General features: G+C 56.0%; 3 protein-coding genes across 4 annotated transcripts in view; 2 read left to right on the forward strand and 1 right to left on the reverse strand.

Moving 5' to 3' along the window:
- The window catches only part of GJB1 (gap junction protein beta 1), a 2,865-nt gene extending 883 nt beyond the window's left edge, over positions 1 to 1,982 (forward strand). Inside the window, exon 2 of the mRNA XM_031056055.1 lies at positions 993 to 1,982. Coding sequence (XP_030911915.1) covers positions 1,005 to 1,844 — 840 coding nt within the window. The 5' untranslated portion in view covers positions 993 to 1,004 and the 3' untranslated portion in view covers positions 1,845 to 1,982. The remainder of the gene's footprint in view (positions 1 to 992) is intronic.
- Positions 1,983 to 2,692: 710 nt separating this feature from the next.
- On the forward strand, positions 2,693 to 3,631 carry LOC102044388 (gap junction alpha-3 protein-like). The gene has a single exon (XM_005419935.2). The coding sequence runs from the start codon at positions 2,765 to 2,767 to the stop codon at positions 3,629 to 3,631; it is 867 nt and encodes a 288-aa protein (XP_005419992.1). The 5' UTR covers positions 2,693 to 2,764.
- Positions 3,632 to 4,186: 555 nt separating this feature from the next.
- ZMYM3 (zinc finger MYM-type containing 3) overlaps positions 4,187 to 15,703 on the reverse strand; it is a 22,476-nt gene continuing 10,959 nt past the window's right edge. The window contains exons 13-25 of one of the 2 annotated variants that reach the window (XM_005419867.2): positions 12,896 to 12,903; positions 11,970 to 12,028; positions 11,260 to 11,428; positions 10,565 to 10,680; positions 10,235 to 10,409; positions 9,535 to 9,681; positions 8,689 to 8,792; positions 8,121 to 8,289; positions 7,849 to 8,000; positions 7,285 to 7,399; positions 6,147 to 6,401; positions 5,945 to 6,062; positions 4,187 to 5,535 (exon numbers count right to left, since the gene is read on the reverse strand). In XM_005419867.2, coding sequence (XP_005419924.1) covers positions 5,337 to 5,535; positions 5,945 to 6,062; positions 6,147 to 6,401; positions 7,285 to 7,399; positions 7,849 to 8,000; positions 8,121 to 8,289; positions 8,689 to 8,792; positions 9,535 to 9,681; positions 10,235 to 10,409; positions 10,565 to 10,680; positions 11,260 to 11,428; positions 11,970 to 12,028; positions 12,896 to 12,903 — 1,786 coding nt within the window. In that variant the 3' untranslated portion in view covers positions 4,187 to 5,336. The remainder of the gene's footprint in view (positions 5,536 to 5,944; positions 6,063 to 6,146; positions 6,402 to 7,284; positions 7,400 to 7,848; positions 8,001 to 8,120; positions 8,290 to 8,688; positions 8,793 to 9,534; positions 9,682 to 10,234; positions 10,410 to 10,564; positions 10,681 to 11,259; positions 11,429 to 11,969; positions 12,029 to 12,895; positions 12,904 to 15,703) is intronic. The other variant, XM_031056053.1, reaches the window with a different exon arrangement.

Here is a 15,703-nt window from a genome sequence, read left to right on the forward strand (position 1 = left end):
CGTGTCCGTGGTCGGTGCGGGGCGTGGTGGGGAGGTGGGAGTGGGTGCAGGGCCGAGCAGCGGGAATGCAGCACACAGGCACTTTGTTTGGCCAGGGTGGGCGGAAGTCAGGGCGTTAGATCTGAATGCTAAAGTGTGTTGTTCATGGGCCGATAAAGGCCCCATTGTATGTAAATAGTTTATAAAGCAGCATATGACTTCCAGTGCAGGGCAGTGGCAGAGAGAGACGAGGGCAGGCGGAGCAGAGCTCTCCTGCGGGAGGCATGAGACCTTAGAGGGGCCACTGGGGGCAGCTTGCGAGGACCCTTCCTCACCGGCAGGTACGCGTCGCCAGGATCCTCCGCACTGGGGGGTGGCTGGTCCCGGCCCCTCAGACTCCTGCAGGGGTGGGAAGCAGCTCCCGGAGCTGCTCAGCGCCCGTGGGTGGCTCAGGTGGGGCAGGGGTCTGTTCCTGGGGTGGGGTCGCCCTGTGCTCCCCGGGCAAGGATGGCCCTGGGAGGGTGGCAGTGCAGGGCTGAGATCCCCCCGTCTCAGGGCTCCCTGGCCATGCTCCTACAGATAACGGGAGGACAAAGGGAGGCACTGGTGCAGTGGAGCCCGTGAAGCTCCTTGGGACCATTCCTAGCTAAAGAGCTCAGCACTGCGTACTGGGGGTCCCTGAGAAGGTGTGGGAGCTTCACCCCCATTCTCTGTGGCAGTTGTGGGTTAGGATCCCTGTGCCAGCGTGGGGTGGAAGGACTGGAGAATCTGGCACTGCTGGGGCAGCCTGTCTCCTGCCTGCTCTGGTCAAAATGCTGCCTGGAGCTGTGTCAGGAGCAGGAGCCATGCTGCCATCCTCCTGTCTGTCGATCCTGCTCTCCACCCACCAGGGCTGCCACCCAGTTGCTCCCAGGTCCCTCCTGGGGCTGCTGCCCCTGGAGCCTGCAGCTGCTGGCTCTCAGCCAGGGGTCCTTCCTGCTGCTAACAGCATCCCTCACCGCTCTCTCCTGCAGACGTGAGAAACGATGAATTGGGCCGGGCTGTACACGGTGCTGAGCGGGGTGAACCGCCACTCCACCGCCATCGGGCGCATCTGGCTCTCCGTCATCTTCATCTTCCGGATAATGGTGTTAGTGGTGGCAGCCGAGAGCGTCTGGGGGGATGAGAAATCTGCCTTCACCTGCAACACCCAGCAGCCTGGCTGCAACAGCGTCTGCTATGACCACTTCTTCCCCATCTCCCACATCCGTCTGTGGGCCCTGCAGCTCATCCTCGTCACCACGCCAGCCCTTCTCGTGGCCATGCACGTGGCCTACCAGCAGCACCAGGAGAAGAAGCTGCTGGTGATGACAGGGCACGCGGATGCCAAGCACATGGAAGAGGTCAAGAAGCACAAGATGCGCATAGCGGGATCGCTGTGGTGGACCTATGTCTGCAGCGTGGTCTTCAGGCTGCTCTTCGAGGCCGTGTTCATGTACATCTTCTACATGCTCTACCCAGGCTACCAGATGATGCGGCTGGTAAAGTGCGAGGCTTACCCCTGCCCCAACACTGTCGACTGCTTCATCTCCCGGCCCACTGAGAAGACCATCTTCACTGTCTTCATGCTGGTCACCTCCAGTGTCTGCATCATCCTCAACATGGCAGAGCTGGTCTACCTGGTGGTGCGGGCCTGTGCCCGCCGAAGCCAGCACCACTCCAACCCCTCGTCGGCGAAGGGCTCCTTCTATGGGCACAAGCATTCCTCTGAGTACAAGCAGAATGAGATCAACCAGCTGCTGACAGAGCAGGACGGTTCCCTCAAGGACATGCTGCGCCGCAACTCTGGGCTGCAGGAGAAGGGTGACCGCTGCTCTGCCTGCTAGGGGCAGAGGCCACTGGCCCCACAGCCGCCCCATGGGCCTGTTACTGTCCCTGTCCCAAGGATAGCATCCCTCAGGCGTGAGGGATGGCCCTCCTAGATGGCCAGGAGGGCATCTTGGGCCATTAAATCTCCATTCTCAGGTGCTGCCTCCCTCCTTTCTGCTCTGGCTGTGTTATGCTGGGAGCTGGGGTGCCAGTGTGGGGTGTCCATCCCTGCACCCAAGCCCTGGTGGGTGCCACAAGGGGCTGTGGGGGCTGCAGTGCCAGGGCTGAGCTGGGGCTGTGGCTGTGTTGCCCTGGCAGCGGCCAGTGACCCCTGGGTGGCATTGATCAGTGTCCAAGGGCTTGCGCTCCCCCAGCACCAGCCCCTGCAGCCCCGAATATAATTAGAAAAGTGCCCAGACCAAAAATAGAGGGAAAAAGTTTCCCCAGTGGCTGTTTGATATGTCAGTCACAATGAAAGCCAATGGGGCACGCAGCTGCCTCATGCCCCAATAACCCCATGCCTGCCCTTGGGTGACTGGACAGACAGAGCAGGCAGACCTGTCCGCACCCCACAGAGGAGCTGGGGAGCAGCTGGGAAGGGGCCTCACAGCGTCCCCCATCACCCCCGTGACAGGAGGGACAGCGCGGGAGCACCGGGCTCTGCCCCACGCACCCTCTACGGTGAGAGGTCCCCACGCTGCCACCGCGGTTGTTTCCCATGGTGCTCCCAGCTCTCTGCTGGAGACCTTTGCTCCCCCTGCTCTCCTTGTGACAGGTTAGGGGGTTCCCTGGGACGAAGGATGGGGACACTCCAGGGACAGCCTTGGGTTGGGTCTGTACACACCTGCTTGGCCAGGGAGTGGGGTGGTGTTTTGGTGGGTTGTGGGGTGGCTGTGTCTGGAGGGTGGCTGTCTTGCAGGGCACCACAGCACGTGCCATGGGGGACTGGAGCCTGTTGGGCCGGCTGCTGGAGAATGCCCAGGAGCACTCCACGGTGGTGGGGAAGGTCTGGCTCACCGTCCTCTTCGTCTTCCGCATCCTGGTGCTGGGGGCAGCCGCGGAGCGGGTCTGGGGTGACGAGCTGTCTGGCTTCTCCTGTGACACGCAGCAGCCCGGCTGCCAAAATGCCTGCTATGACAGCACCTTCCCCATCTCCCACCTCCGCTTCTGGGTCCTGCAGATCATCTTTGTCTCCACTCCCAGCCTTGTGTATCTGGGGCACATCCTGCACCTGGTGCATCTGGAGGAGAAGGCACAGCAGCAAACGGCAGCACGGGCCAGGCGGCAGCGCCCCAGGCAGCCCCAGCTCCCTGCAGGGAACACGAGGGCACGGGTGTGCATGCGGGGGGCCATCCTGAGGACCTACATCTGCAACATCGTCTTCAAGGCTCTGCTGGAAGTGGGCTTCATTGTGGGCCAGTATGCCTTGTATGGGTTCCAGCTGAAGCCCCTCTACACCTGCAGCCGCTGGCCCTGCCCCAACACGGTCAACTGCTACATCTCCCGGCCCACTGAGAAGACCATCTTCATCCTCTTCATGCTGGGGGTGGCCTGCGTGTCCCTGCTGCTCAACCTGGTGGAGATCTACCACCTGGGTCTCACCAAGTGCCGTCGGGGGCCAGGCCCCAAGTCCCGCATCCTGACCGCTCCTGGTGGGCCTGTAGGGCCTGGCAGCACCTATGTCACTCTGCCCAGGGGTGGCAGCCCCCCCCATGGCCTGGCACCGCTGAAGAAGGCAGGTGCATGGCTAGGGGTGGCTGGTGGGTCCCACAGGGACGTGCGAACAGCAGACCTGGCAGTGTAAATGTGGCCTGCTGGGATGGTCAGGGATGGGCAATGCGTGGGTGGTCACGGTGGTGATTGTGTCTCCAGTCTCTGCCAGGCCCAAGGCATGGAGAGCTGGGAACAGCCTTGGGGACACTGCTCAGCTGCTCCTGGCACTCCTGGGAGCAGCAGGGCTGAGAGTAGAGCTTGGGAGGGGGAGAAAATAAACACTTACTGCACCTCAGTTGACTCCTGCTCTGCTCACAGGCACTGTGGCATTGCTCTCCAGCTGCTCCATCCTACGGACACACTGCGTGGCCAGGGCAGGGCCACTGCTGGGTTGGGTGGGGCTGCAGCACTGTGGGCCCAGGGCAGGGCAGGGACAGGCAGGGCATGCTCTGCTGGCAGTGGGCATTGGGGCAGAGGCCATCACCACACTGCAGAGCTGGCAGGACAGCAGGGCCCAGGCAAGGTTGGAAGTGCAGGGAGCACAGGCTGGCATGGACAGGAGCAAGGTGCACAGCAGCACAGGGACACTGGCCCTGTTCTCCTACAATGCTCACCCTGCCCAGGGGGAAAAACCAGGGGGCTGCCAAAGTTTTCCACATCTTTATTTGAAATGAATGGTTTCCAGAGACACAGGGTTAGTCCTACTGCCCTGGCATCACTACAACAAGACTGGTGAGCAGCTCACTCTCCACATGGACACAGAGAACAGATGGCCCCAGGCCAGGGCCCAGAACAATATATACAGGCTCAACAGGAGACCCATGTACAGCTCAAGAAAACCAACCAGAACACGAGAAGGGCAGGAGGCAGCACGGAATGGCACAGCTGGAGCCAGACTTGCCCTGGGCAGGGTGGTGGCAGCCTGTGGCTGTGGGAGGGAGAGGGAGGCCAGACAGGGCTCCCTGCTTCTGCCAGCAAATGCCTGGGCCCCTGGCTGGAGCAGAGGTTTCCACTGATGGCACCTTGCACAGGGGAGGGTCCTTACACCATGACAGGGAACAGTGGGGACAGAGGGGCAGCACTAGTACAGACCCATCTCCGTAAGTTTTCAGCAGACTCAGAAAACACTGACCAAAGAGAGGGAGGCATCCTGGCTGCACACAAGGGAGGTATCCCTGTGGCAAGGCCAGATCTCTGGCCATGAATTCCAGTCCAAGCTCCATCCACTCCCTGCAACCAACCCAAATCTCTCCCACCCCAGGACAAAAGTTCTCCCCCTTATCCAACAGCTCTCAGGCTGCCTGTGGCCCGTGCCCACTGACTTGAAAAGACAATCCTGCCCCAGCAGCAGAGCTGCTGCTCCTGCCTTGATACCTCCAGCCTTGTGAGGGAATGCTAAAGGAAGAGGGAAGTAAAAGCTTTGGGGGCCACTGGTCCAATGGGACAATGTGTTTTGTGCAATTCCTGCTGTGGGGCACGGGGAGAGAGGGGTAGTGACAGGGCTGGGCAAGGGGAGCTGCACCAGGGACTCTGCCACTCCTGTGCCATGGGAACAGACCCTGGGGAAGATGGCTCACCCAGCAGCCAAAACTGGAGACAGAGCTGAGTGTGGGGGCCACGCATGTAGGGGATGCCTGTAACGAGCAGGATGGGAGGTCCAAGTCTGGTAATGATGCAGGGACAGCACTGCTGCAGCACCATCCCTTCCTATGCTGCATGGACCCTGCCCTGCAATGGGAAGCAGCAAGATGAGGTGTCCAGGGCTGGAGTGCAGCCAGTCCAGCAGCACCTCTGCCTTAGTCCACATCATCCTCCAGGCTGCTGAGGCGGCTGTGCTCCTCGTAGATCTCCCTGACGGCCAGGATGCGGGTCAGCATGCTCTCCAGCATGCTGCGGTCCATGGGGATCACCGAGTACCAGAGCGGGGACTCGGCGATGCACGAGCGCTCGGGCTGCAGGTAGAACACGTCGCTGCGGTTCCGCAGGCTCTCGGGACTGTGGAGAGACAGCAGGGTGAGACCTGGGCTGCCAGCTCCCTGCAGGGGCTCAGACAGCCTGGCCTGTGTTTAGCAAGGGGTGTTCACAGCTCGTCACAGCCTCTCATCATTCAGTGGGATAAGGACACAAACTCAGCCTACAGCTCCTTGTTCAAGGCCAAAACCCCCAACCACCCAAGCACTGGACTCTTACTGCACGTTCCTGCCAGTCTGGAGAAGGGCAGGAAGGGGAAGAGGCCAGAGAGAAGCATTCCCTCAAAGTTGGTCTAGTGAAGCAGCACAGAGCCTGGGCAAGAGTGCATGCTCTGTACAAATATCTGGAGAGCAGCAGTCACACCACAGGGCTCTATCAAAACTAAGAAGTGGCCCCAAAATGGCACATGCCTCTTCTCCAGAGAAAGCCTCACCATTTGGAGAGATAAAACTCATAAAACTTGACTGGGCATCGGAGGGGATTCATCCTGTTCTCCCGCTGCTCCAGCATCGGCACCTCCTCCTCACGCTTCCGTTTTCCAGAGCCGCCATCTGCAGAGGGGGAGAGAGCTGGATCATGGCTGGGTCCTGATGGGGGATGCAGGGGGAGGAACAGAGATGTTCCCCCAGACCCACCTCGGCTTTTCTTCTGCTTGGCAGGAGCGTAGTAGCGGATGCTCACCACCTTGGTCATGCCACGGGCTGTGGTGCACTTGCGGGACTGGCGCACCACGTTGGTGAAGGAGAGCTGCATGTGCTCCTCCGCTGTCTGCAGCCCGAAGAACTTGGTGTTGAAGAACATGAGGGTGTTGAGAAGCACAAAGGGTGAGTAAACACCCAGCTGTTTGCACTCCCAGAGGTGCTCCTCCTCGACACGGGAGAAAACTGTGTCTGCAACACAGAGGGAGAACCAGGTCACATCAGCAGTGGCTTTGTGGCAATCCCTTCACCCTGCCTCTGTAAGCTCACTGCAAAATAAGAGTGATGCTTCACAGCATCTCTTTTTCCACAAGGTTTTTTCTCCTGAGCCATGAGCAGAGCTAGAGCTCTGCCCAGCCACAAGCCTCCCCAGATCACAGCCAAACCACAGGTGAGAACCCAAATCCATCCTAACTGCTCATCACTACAGATGGCCAAAAAGTGAACTCCAGGTCAGTGCTCCACCACCCCCAGTGAGAGATTAGGGAAAAGCAGCAGGGAGGAGAGATCTGGCCAGCTCCTGCCTAGATACACAGGTCTGGAGTCAAATGGCTCTGCCTGGGATAGCCAATCTGCAGCGATGAGGCTGGATCTATGAAATAACTACTGACAAGACACAGCAGGGAAGGCAGCCCAGATCACAGCAACAAGAAAAGCCTCTGCAGAGCTCTAGGTTAGCCTGTTCACAAGGCAGCAGCACAGCAACCTTGGCCAAGGCCTAGCACCATGTGCAGGGCTCATCCATGTGCTGGGAACACAAGCACATGCACCAGTGTGCCTCCTGGCTTGGCATCCTCCTTGCCAAAGGCTGGAGACATCACTGTGAAGTGTTGTAAAGATTCAAATTGTCCCAGGATACAAAGCACACATGCTCTGCTCTCTGCTACCCTGACTGTGGGCAACAGAAGCAGCTGAAGCACAAACCACGCTGGCCCTGCAGTTGGTTTGGGTCAGTATGACCTCAACACACAGCAGGACTGTGCTGCCTATGCCAAGGTTGAAGCTGGGGGAGCACAATCAGGCTACAAGCACAAACTGGATATATGGGGACTGAAGGTACTCTGAAGACACGTACTATTTGGTAAGATTGTGGGTTGCCAGCCACTCAGGGATTTGTTCAGCTCCTGCACGAAGGTCAAGTAGTAAAGGTCTGTAAATATATTCACCATACGATTGTTCTCGAGCAGGTACTAGAAAGGACAGAACACACAGTCAAGAGAAACACAGCAGCACCTGGAATGCAAACCCTCCCCAGAGAGCCCAGGGCACATATGCAGAGCACCCCTCCCTGCACCACCAGAGCTGCTGGGCAGACACAGAGAGCTGCAAAGAAAACCCTGGGGCATGACAAAGCAGACTTAGTGCTGAAGAAGGGACTGAGTCTGGGGAAATCCCCCAGCCCTCCTCAGAGATGTGCAAGAAGGGTACAAGGCTGGGGACTAGATGCCACCCTACTCTGAGCTTGGGAACAAAGACTAAACCAGGTGGGATGCTGTCCTGGGCTGAGGCACTAAAGGAGAGTCTAGCCAGCCTCTCTGGGTCCCCAGAAGGCAGAATGAAGGGTACAAGCTCCCCTCACCAGATCCTCTCCCCAGACCAAGTCTGGCTGAGAAGGATGAGGGCAGCAGGCCCCCCTCACCTGCTGGATGCCAAGGCAGAGGTAATAGATGCTGTCTGGTTCATAGCGCTCCCCGTTGGGCCGCGTTATCTCCTTGACAAACTGCGCCAGGCCGTAGTTGAGCTCAGCTGCTGAGCAGGCTAAGATGTCTTCCTTGATCCTCATGGGCTTGGCTGCAGAGACAAGAACAGCAGCCTCAGACAACAGCCTACAAGGTCAGGAACACCTCAACATCCCAAGGTCCAGTTTCTGGGAGGTTTCTGCCACTGCACTGCACCAGACAAGGCACTTACGGCCGAAGCGTAGCTCCTCTCCCTTGCTGCTTTCTCCCCCTGCATACTTGGCTTGTACCCAGGACTTCCAGGCATTCACACCATACGAGTAGTTGAGCACTGTACAGCTGGGCTGGCTGCTCATCGAGTCCCGGGAACAGCTTTCAGAGAGCATCAGGCGCTTCTGCCCCTGCAGAGAGGTGTTTGTGAGACTGGGCACCCACCTGGGACAGGTGCAGGACTCCTGGCCACCCTCACACCTGCTGACTGTCAGCTCCCTGCAGGGTGCCATGGCAGCAGGCACCATTCTGCTGGCAGCCAAGCCAACAAAGCTCATTAGTTACAAGGGTCACAGGCAAGAAAGAGACCAGCTGTCACATGACTTGTAGCATTCAAAGCTCCTCCGAAGTGACAAGCAAGTATTTTCATTCAAGGAGTGGCCTGCAGGCCAACCATGCCCTGAAAGGAGAGGGCACAACCTCCCCAGCACACCAAAGACTCTGGTACACTTCACCTCCTACAGCCCAGGTGGCAGCTCCCACTCCAAACCCAAAGGGATTTAAGCAGGCAGTACCCACAGAGAACTTACCTTCCGCACAGCTCGAGGCAGATCTTGCTCTGTGGACACATCATCTGGTCCCACCAGCCCACAGTCAAAGAGGAAATCCACACTGGGGTTGATGTCCAGAGGGTCTGAAAGGAAACACAGGCAGAAGGGCTCAGCTGAGACTTCTCATCCTGCCCCTTGTGCTGGCCTGATTTTTACAGCAAAATTAAGAGGGAACACTTCACATCCCCTACCACTGCCTGGAATGAACTTTTAGCTACAGCCCAACAAAGAAAATAAGGCTCTGGCAGACAATGCTAAAATTTCTCATAACCAGAACCCCACATTTTTGTCTCTGACAGTTTTTTGTTTATTTTTTAAACCTGAGAAACATTCCTCATTCCCTGGCGCCAGGCAAGTACTGTGGACAGCCTGGCACAGGCAGCTCAATTGTTGTTTGTTGCTAGCATCCTGCCTCAGCATTGCTGTGCTCCTTCAAGTCCCTGCCTCTTCTTCTACCTTCTGTTAACAGACACTCAGCAATTCTGCCATTTCTCAAGAAGCCATGCCTTGTCCAGGTTTCTCATCTAGCTGGATCCTCTGGAATCATCACTCATAAACACAATAGTGCTGCTGCCCTGCTCTTTGTGCTGATCATATCAGCTTCTCGTGCCCCCCTCTCTGGGTCTTATGTTCACAACAGGTAAGTTTAGACTGGAAAAACAAACACTCCTTCAGAAGTGGTGGTCTCCACACCCCTGCTGCAAGTAGTCACTGCAGGGCCCTCACACCAGGTCAGTCAGAGGGCACAGGCAGGTGAGTGCACACAGCTGAGGGCAGTGGGAGCCCCCTCAGCAGCCCTGCACACCTGTGTCACCCAGCTCTTACTCTTAGGGAAGTCAGCCTCCAGGTCCTGGCCCGGCTCATCGAGGACATTTGCCATCTTGACAGCCATAGCCAACACATCGTCCCGTGCTGGTCCAAACAGATCACAGTCCTCCAGGAGACCCTCTGCACTCTGGTTACTCACCAGGTCTGAAAGAAAAAAGTCCTTCAGAAACCAAACTTTCTTTAAAGTCTTTAGTCTGTTTTCCATTTGACAGCTGGAAAATGAAGTCAGAATCTGGGTGCTCAGAGCAGCCCCACGACACTTGAGCTGTCCAGCTTTCCCTGGACAGCAAAACATTGGACGGTTGTTGTCTCCCCAGCCACAACCCCCATCACTGCCATTTGTAGGAATGCAGCCCCCAAGTAAAAAAACCTGCAAGACCAGGGCTGCATGCAGCTACTTTTTGTAGCATGGAAGCTGCTTTAGGGAAGAATCTGAACTGCCACCTGAATAAACTGAGAGAGCTGCACCTGTGCCACAAGACTGGCACCCCCAAAAGGGACAGTGGCAGACACTGATCCCTGCTACAGCTCTTCCCTTCTGGTACCTCCTCAGTAGAAGTTAAGGACTTGCTCTTCCCTGCTTCCTTTCCAAAGGCTTTGGGAGAGCCACAATCCCAGCAGGTGTTTTAGCTCCAAGAGCTGGTAAACCCCCCTTGATCCCAGCTGTTGGACCAGACCAAGCCATGGCAGAACCTACCACACAGGTCTGAGGAGGCTTTGTCCAGTTCCTCAGCCTCTGCAATCATCTCAGCCATGGCCAGGATGTCAGCCTCTAGGGGATTGGAGGGGATCTTGACCTTCAGTTCCTCAATGGTCTCCACAATCTTCTCTGTGCTCTCCAGTGTGGTGGGCAGGAACATTGGCACAGGCACCTGTGGACAGCAGCACACCAGGCAGAAAAGTGACACTCAGTAGACTAACACAAAAGCAGAGGCAGGAGAAGAGCATGAACAGAGAAGCAGGGAGACTTGAGCAAGGCAGGATCACGAGAGCAGGAGAACACGGGCAGGTGAAGCGTGTTGCTTACCGGGACAGGCATGGAGAAAGGCACAGGTACTTTCTGGCAGTACATATGCATAGGCACAGGCACGAAGATTGGGACGGGGATTGGCAACACAACCAGCTGGGGCTTCCAGTCAGCCTCTGACAAGAGCAAAAATCCATCAGTGACCTTAATCCCAGAAGTTCCTCCACCCAGCTCTGCTGCATGCTGTCATGCCCCCAGCCATCCAGCACCATGGCCCTTCCAGCCACCAGCTCCTAGGGCTCAGGGGCAGAGCTGCAATAGCAGCAAGTCAAAGTCAGCAACAAGAGAGGCTTGCCTTAGCCAGAAGTATAAGTCCTGCTCTTACATGGCCCTGCTAAGAGGTCTAGTTGCCTTGCATATGCTGCAGACCACACACATGCCCAACAGGAACTAGAGTGAAACCTGTTTAGCAGACAGCTCTCAGACAAGCTAATGATCTCCAGAGGAACAGGAGCTGTCCCACAAGAGGTAGGATCATGCTACACAGCTCTCTACATTTCTCCTTTTGCTGGTGACGGAAATGGTGATGGAAAACCCTGTCATGTGTGCCCTGCATCTGCCCAGAGACTTCTCAGCACTGTGCCAGACATCCAGCCCGCTCTGTGCAGCATTTCAGGCTGGATTCACAGTTAGTCTGGAGCACTTGCCTTTCCAAAATGCCCCTGTAATCCTACAGTTAAGTCTTGCTTTCCTACCTGTCTGACATCCTTTGGACTTCATTTCAAACTTGCAGGAGACACCCCGGTTCTGCATCAGGGGTTTACACATGGCAGCTTTGTTTTTCCGAGGGGTGGCTGGAACCAGAGGTGGGGCGGGAGGCGGCACAGCTGGAGAGCTTTGGGCTGAGGAGGCCTTTGCTGACAGCTGGGGAAATGAAGAAAGGAGGAGGTTGGTGTCCATCTAAGGCAGCACAATCTCTTCCCTACTACAGGTGCAGATGGAATGACTCCCAAAGCACCTCCTGGAGTCTGGCAGTCCCTAACATGTGGACACTCCCATGGTCAGGCCGTGATGAAGGACAGCCAAGCTGTTCCTGGCAGGCAGCAAGCCTGTGTGCTGCCTCTGCTGTGCCAGGAATCCAGCAATGGTGGCCCCTGTCCCATGGGGTAGAGGGGAACAGTGGGACAGCAACTATACCCAGGCACAGGAAAGCACTGTGCAAAGAGGAGCCAGTGCCACAGTGTCAGGATATTCATCAGTGGATTCCTGGGGAACAGTTATTCTTCCCCCTTGCAGGAGATATGTTGATGCTGCCTTCCTAGGAGTTCTTTTCATCTCCCACTACCCAGACATCTCAAAATGCATTGTTTTGTAAGAATGAGACCTCCCTGAGCAATGGCAGAACTGTCCTCTCTTTGGGGACAGCCCCTTTGTCTTGCAAACTCCTACCACCAATGGGTCTTACCATGTTAGTTTCTGCCTTCTGTGTGGAAGGGACAGCTGGTTTCGGCTCTGAAGTCTGACCTGTAAGAGAAAGCAACAACTCTTAAGTTCAAGAGCTCCTGGGCCAACATGTCCCACTGCTGGGACTGGAGGTGCAAGCAGCCAGAGAGCAGGGACAGGCTCTCCAGAAACTGCTCCTGGCCACTCCAGGAACAGTTAATGTTTCCACAATCTCTAGCCCTAACACCTCAGAAGACACTACAACTCCAAAATCAAGTTATTCCCATGTGATTTTGTGTTCCCTTACAGTCCACCCCTTCCCCATCACAGCAGGTCAGGAGAAATCCCAGCCCCTTGTAGAGAGAGGAATCCAGGGCTCTAATCCCAGCTCTGCCTATTGGCTTGCTGTACCGAGCCATGGCCCCTCCCTGTGCCTCCATATCCCTGCAACAAATATCTTGGCAAAGTGCTTCGAGATCCCTAGGAAGAAGGTGACAGAGCTAGTAGCAGCATTGTGAGAAATCCCAGAAAGCAGAGAGACAGCTTTGCCCAGCCCTAGGGATGCAGTCCATTCCCCTAAGGAAAGAGAGGATCACCTGCAGGTGAGAGGCGCGTGTGGCAGACGCTGGTCTCAGGTGGTGACACCATCACCCTGCCCTGGATGAGAATCCAGCTCATGTGCTCTGCAGAAAATCTGCACCCACCTCAAAGGCAGATGAGCTAACAGAGCACCTTCATCCCAGTCTCCAGTGATCCCTGGTTACCCATGTGACTGGCAAAAAGAATTGCCTTCTACTGGTGGGCCATGCATGAAGGAGACCCCTGCAAGGACAGCAGCAGATCCCAGCACCCAAAGGCAGTGGCGGGTCCATTCACAACTCCTGTACACAGACAGGTCCTTCAGGAAAGACCCAGATTCCTAAAGGTCCAACACAGGGACATTCACACTGTGAAGACTTCCTCTGACCTGAGGAAATGAAGGATAATTCTTGTACAATTTGAGGCCCATCAGGGTCCACTTGCTGACCACCACAGGGGGCAACAGATTAATCCCAGCTGCAGGAAGCTCCCTAGTCTGCAGCTGAGCATTCAGCCATGGGATCTGCAGCAGTGTCAGGGGCCAAGAACTCACCCTGACAACCCAAAGTGGATGGGCAGCAGGTCCAGGTAGGAAACACCAATGGCCTGAATGAGGAAAGACAAGCTATGGTTTATGAGCAGAATTTCTGCTGCAGCAGAATCTAAAGCAAACATGATTGCCCCACTGGCCAATGATTTAGGACTAAAGAAAACCAGATTCTCTTGCCATGTGCTATGTGTCCAGGCTTCCAGGAAAGCTGCAGCTTGTTCTTTATTCTCATCCCAACACCAACAAGGAGCTGTTAAGGCACTGCCTGCCACAACTGTGACTTCTACCCTCTCCAGCTGGACAGCCCAGTGCAGAGCCAGCTCCTTTTGGAAGGCTTTGGGCACAGTTTTGAAGCAAAGCTCCTCAATCCCACACTACGTGAACTGTTCCCAGCAAGGGAATGTCTGCTTGTATGATCAGCTACAAGAACTCTCAGGATCACCAGACTGGTAGCAGCCACTGCATCACAGGAATTGATGGTTTTAGGCAATCACTGCCTGCAAGAGAGTAAGCAAGAATAAGCAGCTCTGCCCAAGATGAGCCTGAAATCCAGTTAGTCCCTTGCAAGCTGGCAACACAGCTGTCAGGTCCACAGGAGACCATGCAGAAGCTGGTCCTCCCAAAATCCCCTGCACAGCACAGCACAGCTGGAAAGCTCTCTGTGTAAGTGGGTCCTGGCTTCAGCATCCTTCCTTTGCAAACTCAGCAGTAAGCCACAGTCCTGGGGCAAGGATGTCCACAGCTGTCCCACATCTGGCAGGGGACTGGTGTGCCAGAGCATACTGAGGGCCTAGTGCAATCAGCAGCATCCACTAAGCACAGCAACTGCTGGGGCAGCCTGGAACTCGTGCTCAGCTGATGACAGGCTTTTCCTTGGCTCCCTTTAGTCCTTACAGGTTGCATGCAGATGCAGCTGTGACACAGTGAAGAGTGATGCCCCACATACCGAGCAGCAGAGTTCTGGGGGGCCTCCAGAGATGTGGTGGAGGAGGCTTGAGACTCTTGTGGTTGGTGGTGGTGGTGAAGGTACTTCTCAGTCTTGTGGTCCATGGCTCCAAGGAGACAAGGGCTGAACAGTGTGAAACATCTTCCCTCTGCAGGCAGGGCTTGCCCACTGTGCCTGTCCAAAAGCCGTGTTACAGATCTCTGAAAAGCAACATGCTTTGACAGCAGAGGACAAATGGAACAGCATGGCTAGGGCTGTGCAATCACTTGGTGAGCTACAGGAACCAGCATGTCACACACCTCTTCCTCTCTTGGGCAGCAGAGCACTGTAAATCAAGCAGAATTCCCATGGGCACTCCTGTGCCAGCAGAAACCAACAGTTCCTTCTCCAGGTCACTCTGGTGTGCTGCCACTTGAGCTGTCACCTCACACAGCCTGTTAAGGAGCATGGCTCTTGGAAGGCAGGTTGGGCTTCCCCTAGCTGGGGGAACCTGCTGCTTCTGGCAGAGCAGCTCTGCTTTGCTGCCTAAGCAGCAAAGACATCCAGAGCTTCCCCTGTCCTATGATCAGCACACTACAGTCAGGGGAGGAACCTCAAGAGTCTGGAGATGGAGGATGAGATCTCTCATGAGAAGCTCCTTGTCTTGGTTTCCCCTCCTTGGTACACCCTAGCCAGGGTTTTACACATCATGAAATCCCAGAGAGGCGTGCAAAGCCCTGAACCTGTGATGCAGGTATGTGTTGAAGCTTGATGCACTGAAGCAAGTCCCACTGTAAGCTGCAAGCAGTTTAACTATATCCCCAGGTCACCCAGGAGATCATGGCCTAAGAAAGACCAAGCAGAATGAGACTGCAGGTGTCCGAGGGCCAAGCGGTGTCTTCTCACTGTCACTAGGAGCACCTTCCATCCTGAGGGATCCCAAAGCACTTTGCAATCTTCCATAAGGAACTGGCTCGAGTTAATGATAGGAAATGGGGCAACAGGCAGTGAAAATCTCCTCTCCAGCTGGTACTCCATGGATGCAGAATGGGGTTATCTGGGACACAGGGTTGGCAACTCCCCAAAGCTGCAGTGATCTTTGGGTAAGTGGTAGGACTCCAGCCTAACATCGCAAGACACAGTGCCTCCAGCAGCTCAGTGCTCCCTCAAGACCGTTCTAGGTTCAGCTCTGGCTGAAGGAGAGCCCACCTACAGCATCACCAGCACCACTTCCTGCAGCACCCTTCTTTGTCCTTGAATGTTTCCCATCCAAGCACTGACCTGGCCCAATCCAGATTAGTTTATGAGATCTGAGAAGGTCACAGCTCGGAGGTGGTGTGAGGCTGCAGGTGGATTGTCATGCCAAACCACGCTGTCCCCTAACCCTGTAAATCGAGCTCTCCGCTGGCAACTTGAGGATGTTAAATCCCTGAGTATCCTCGCTAAGAGTGTGAGCTACAGGCAGCACGCTGGCACCGGCTCCTCCCGTCTGGGCCCTGTGTGTCATAGAACCATAGATGTTAGAGATGGAGAAGCCCATTAGGTCCCACTCCGTCCTTTCCCCCCCAGGGGCCAGTGCAGGATTGTTCCCTAGCGTCTCCTCCAGTCCCAGGCAGGCAGCTTCCACCCCCTGCTGTTGAGTCTTCCCTGTGTCTCTCAGACTGAGCTATGCAGGTTCCCTCCCTCCCTCCTACTCACTGTT

Source organism: Geospiza fortis, unplaced genomic scaffold (genome assembly GCF_000277835.1).
Source record: "Geospiza fortis unplaced genomic scaffold, GeoFor_1.0 scaffold157, whole genome shotgun sequence".
NCBI lineage: Eukaryota > Metazoa > Chordata > Aves > Passeriformes > Thraupidae > Geospiza > Geospiza fortis.

Coding starts and splice junctions, on each gene's coding strand:
- LOC102044388 (XM_005419935.2), top strand. CDS start 2,765: ATGGGGGACTGGAGCCTGTTGGGCCGGCTGCTGGAGAATGCCCAGGAG.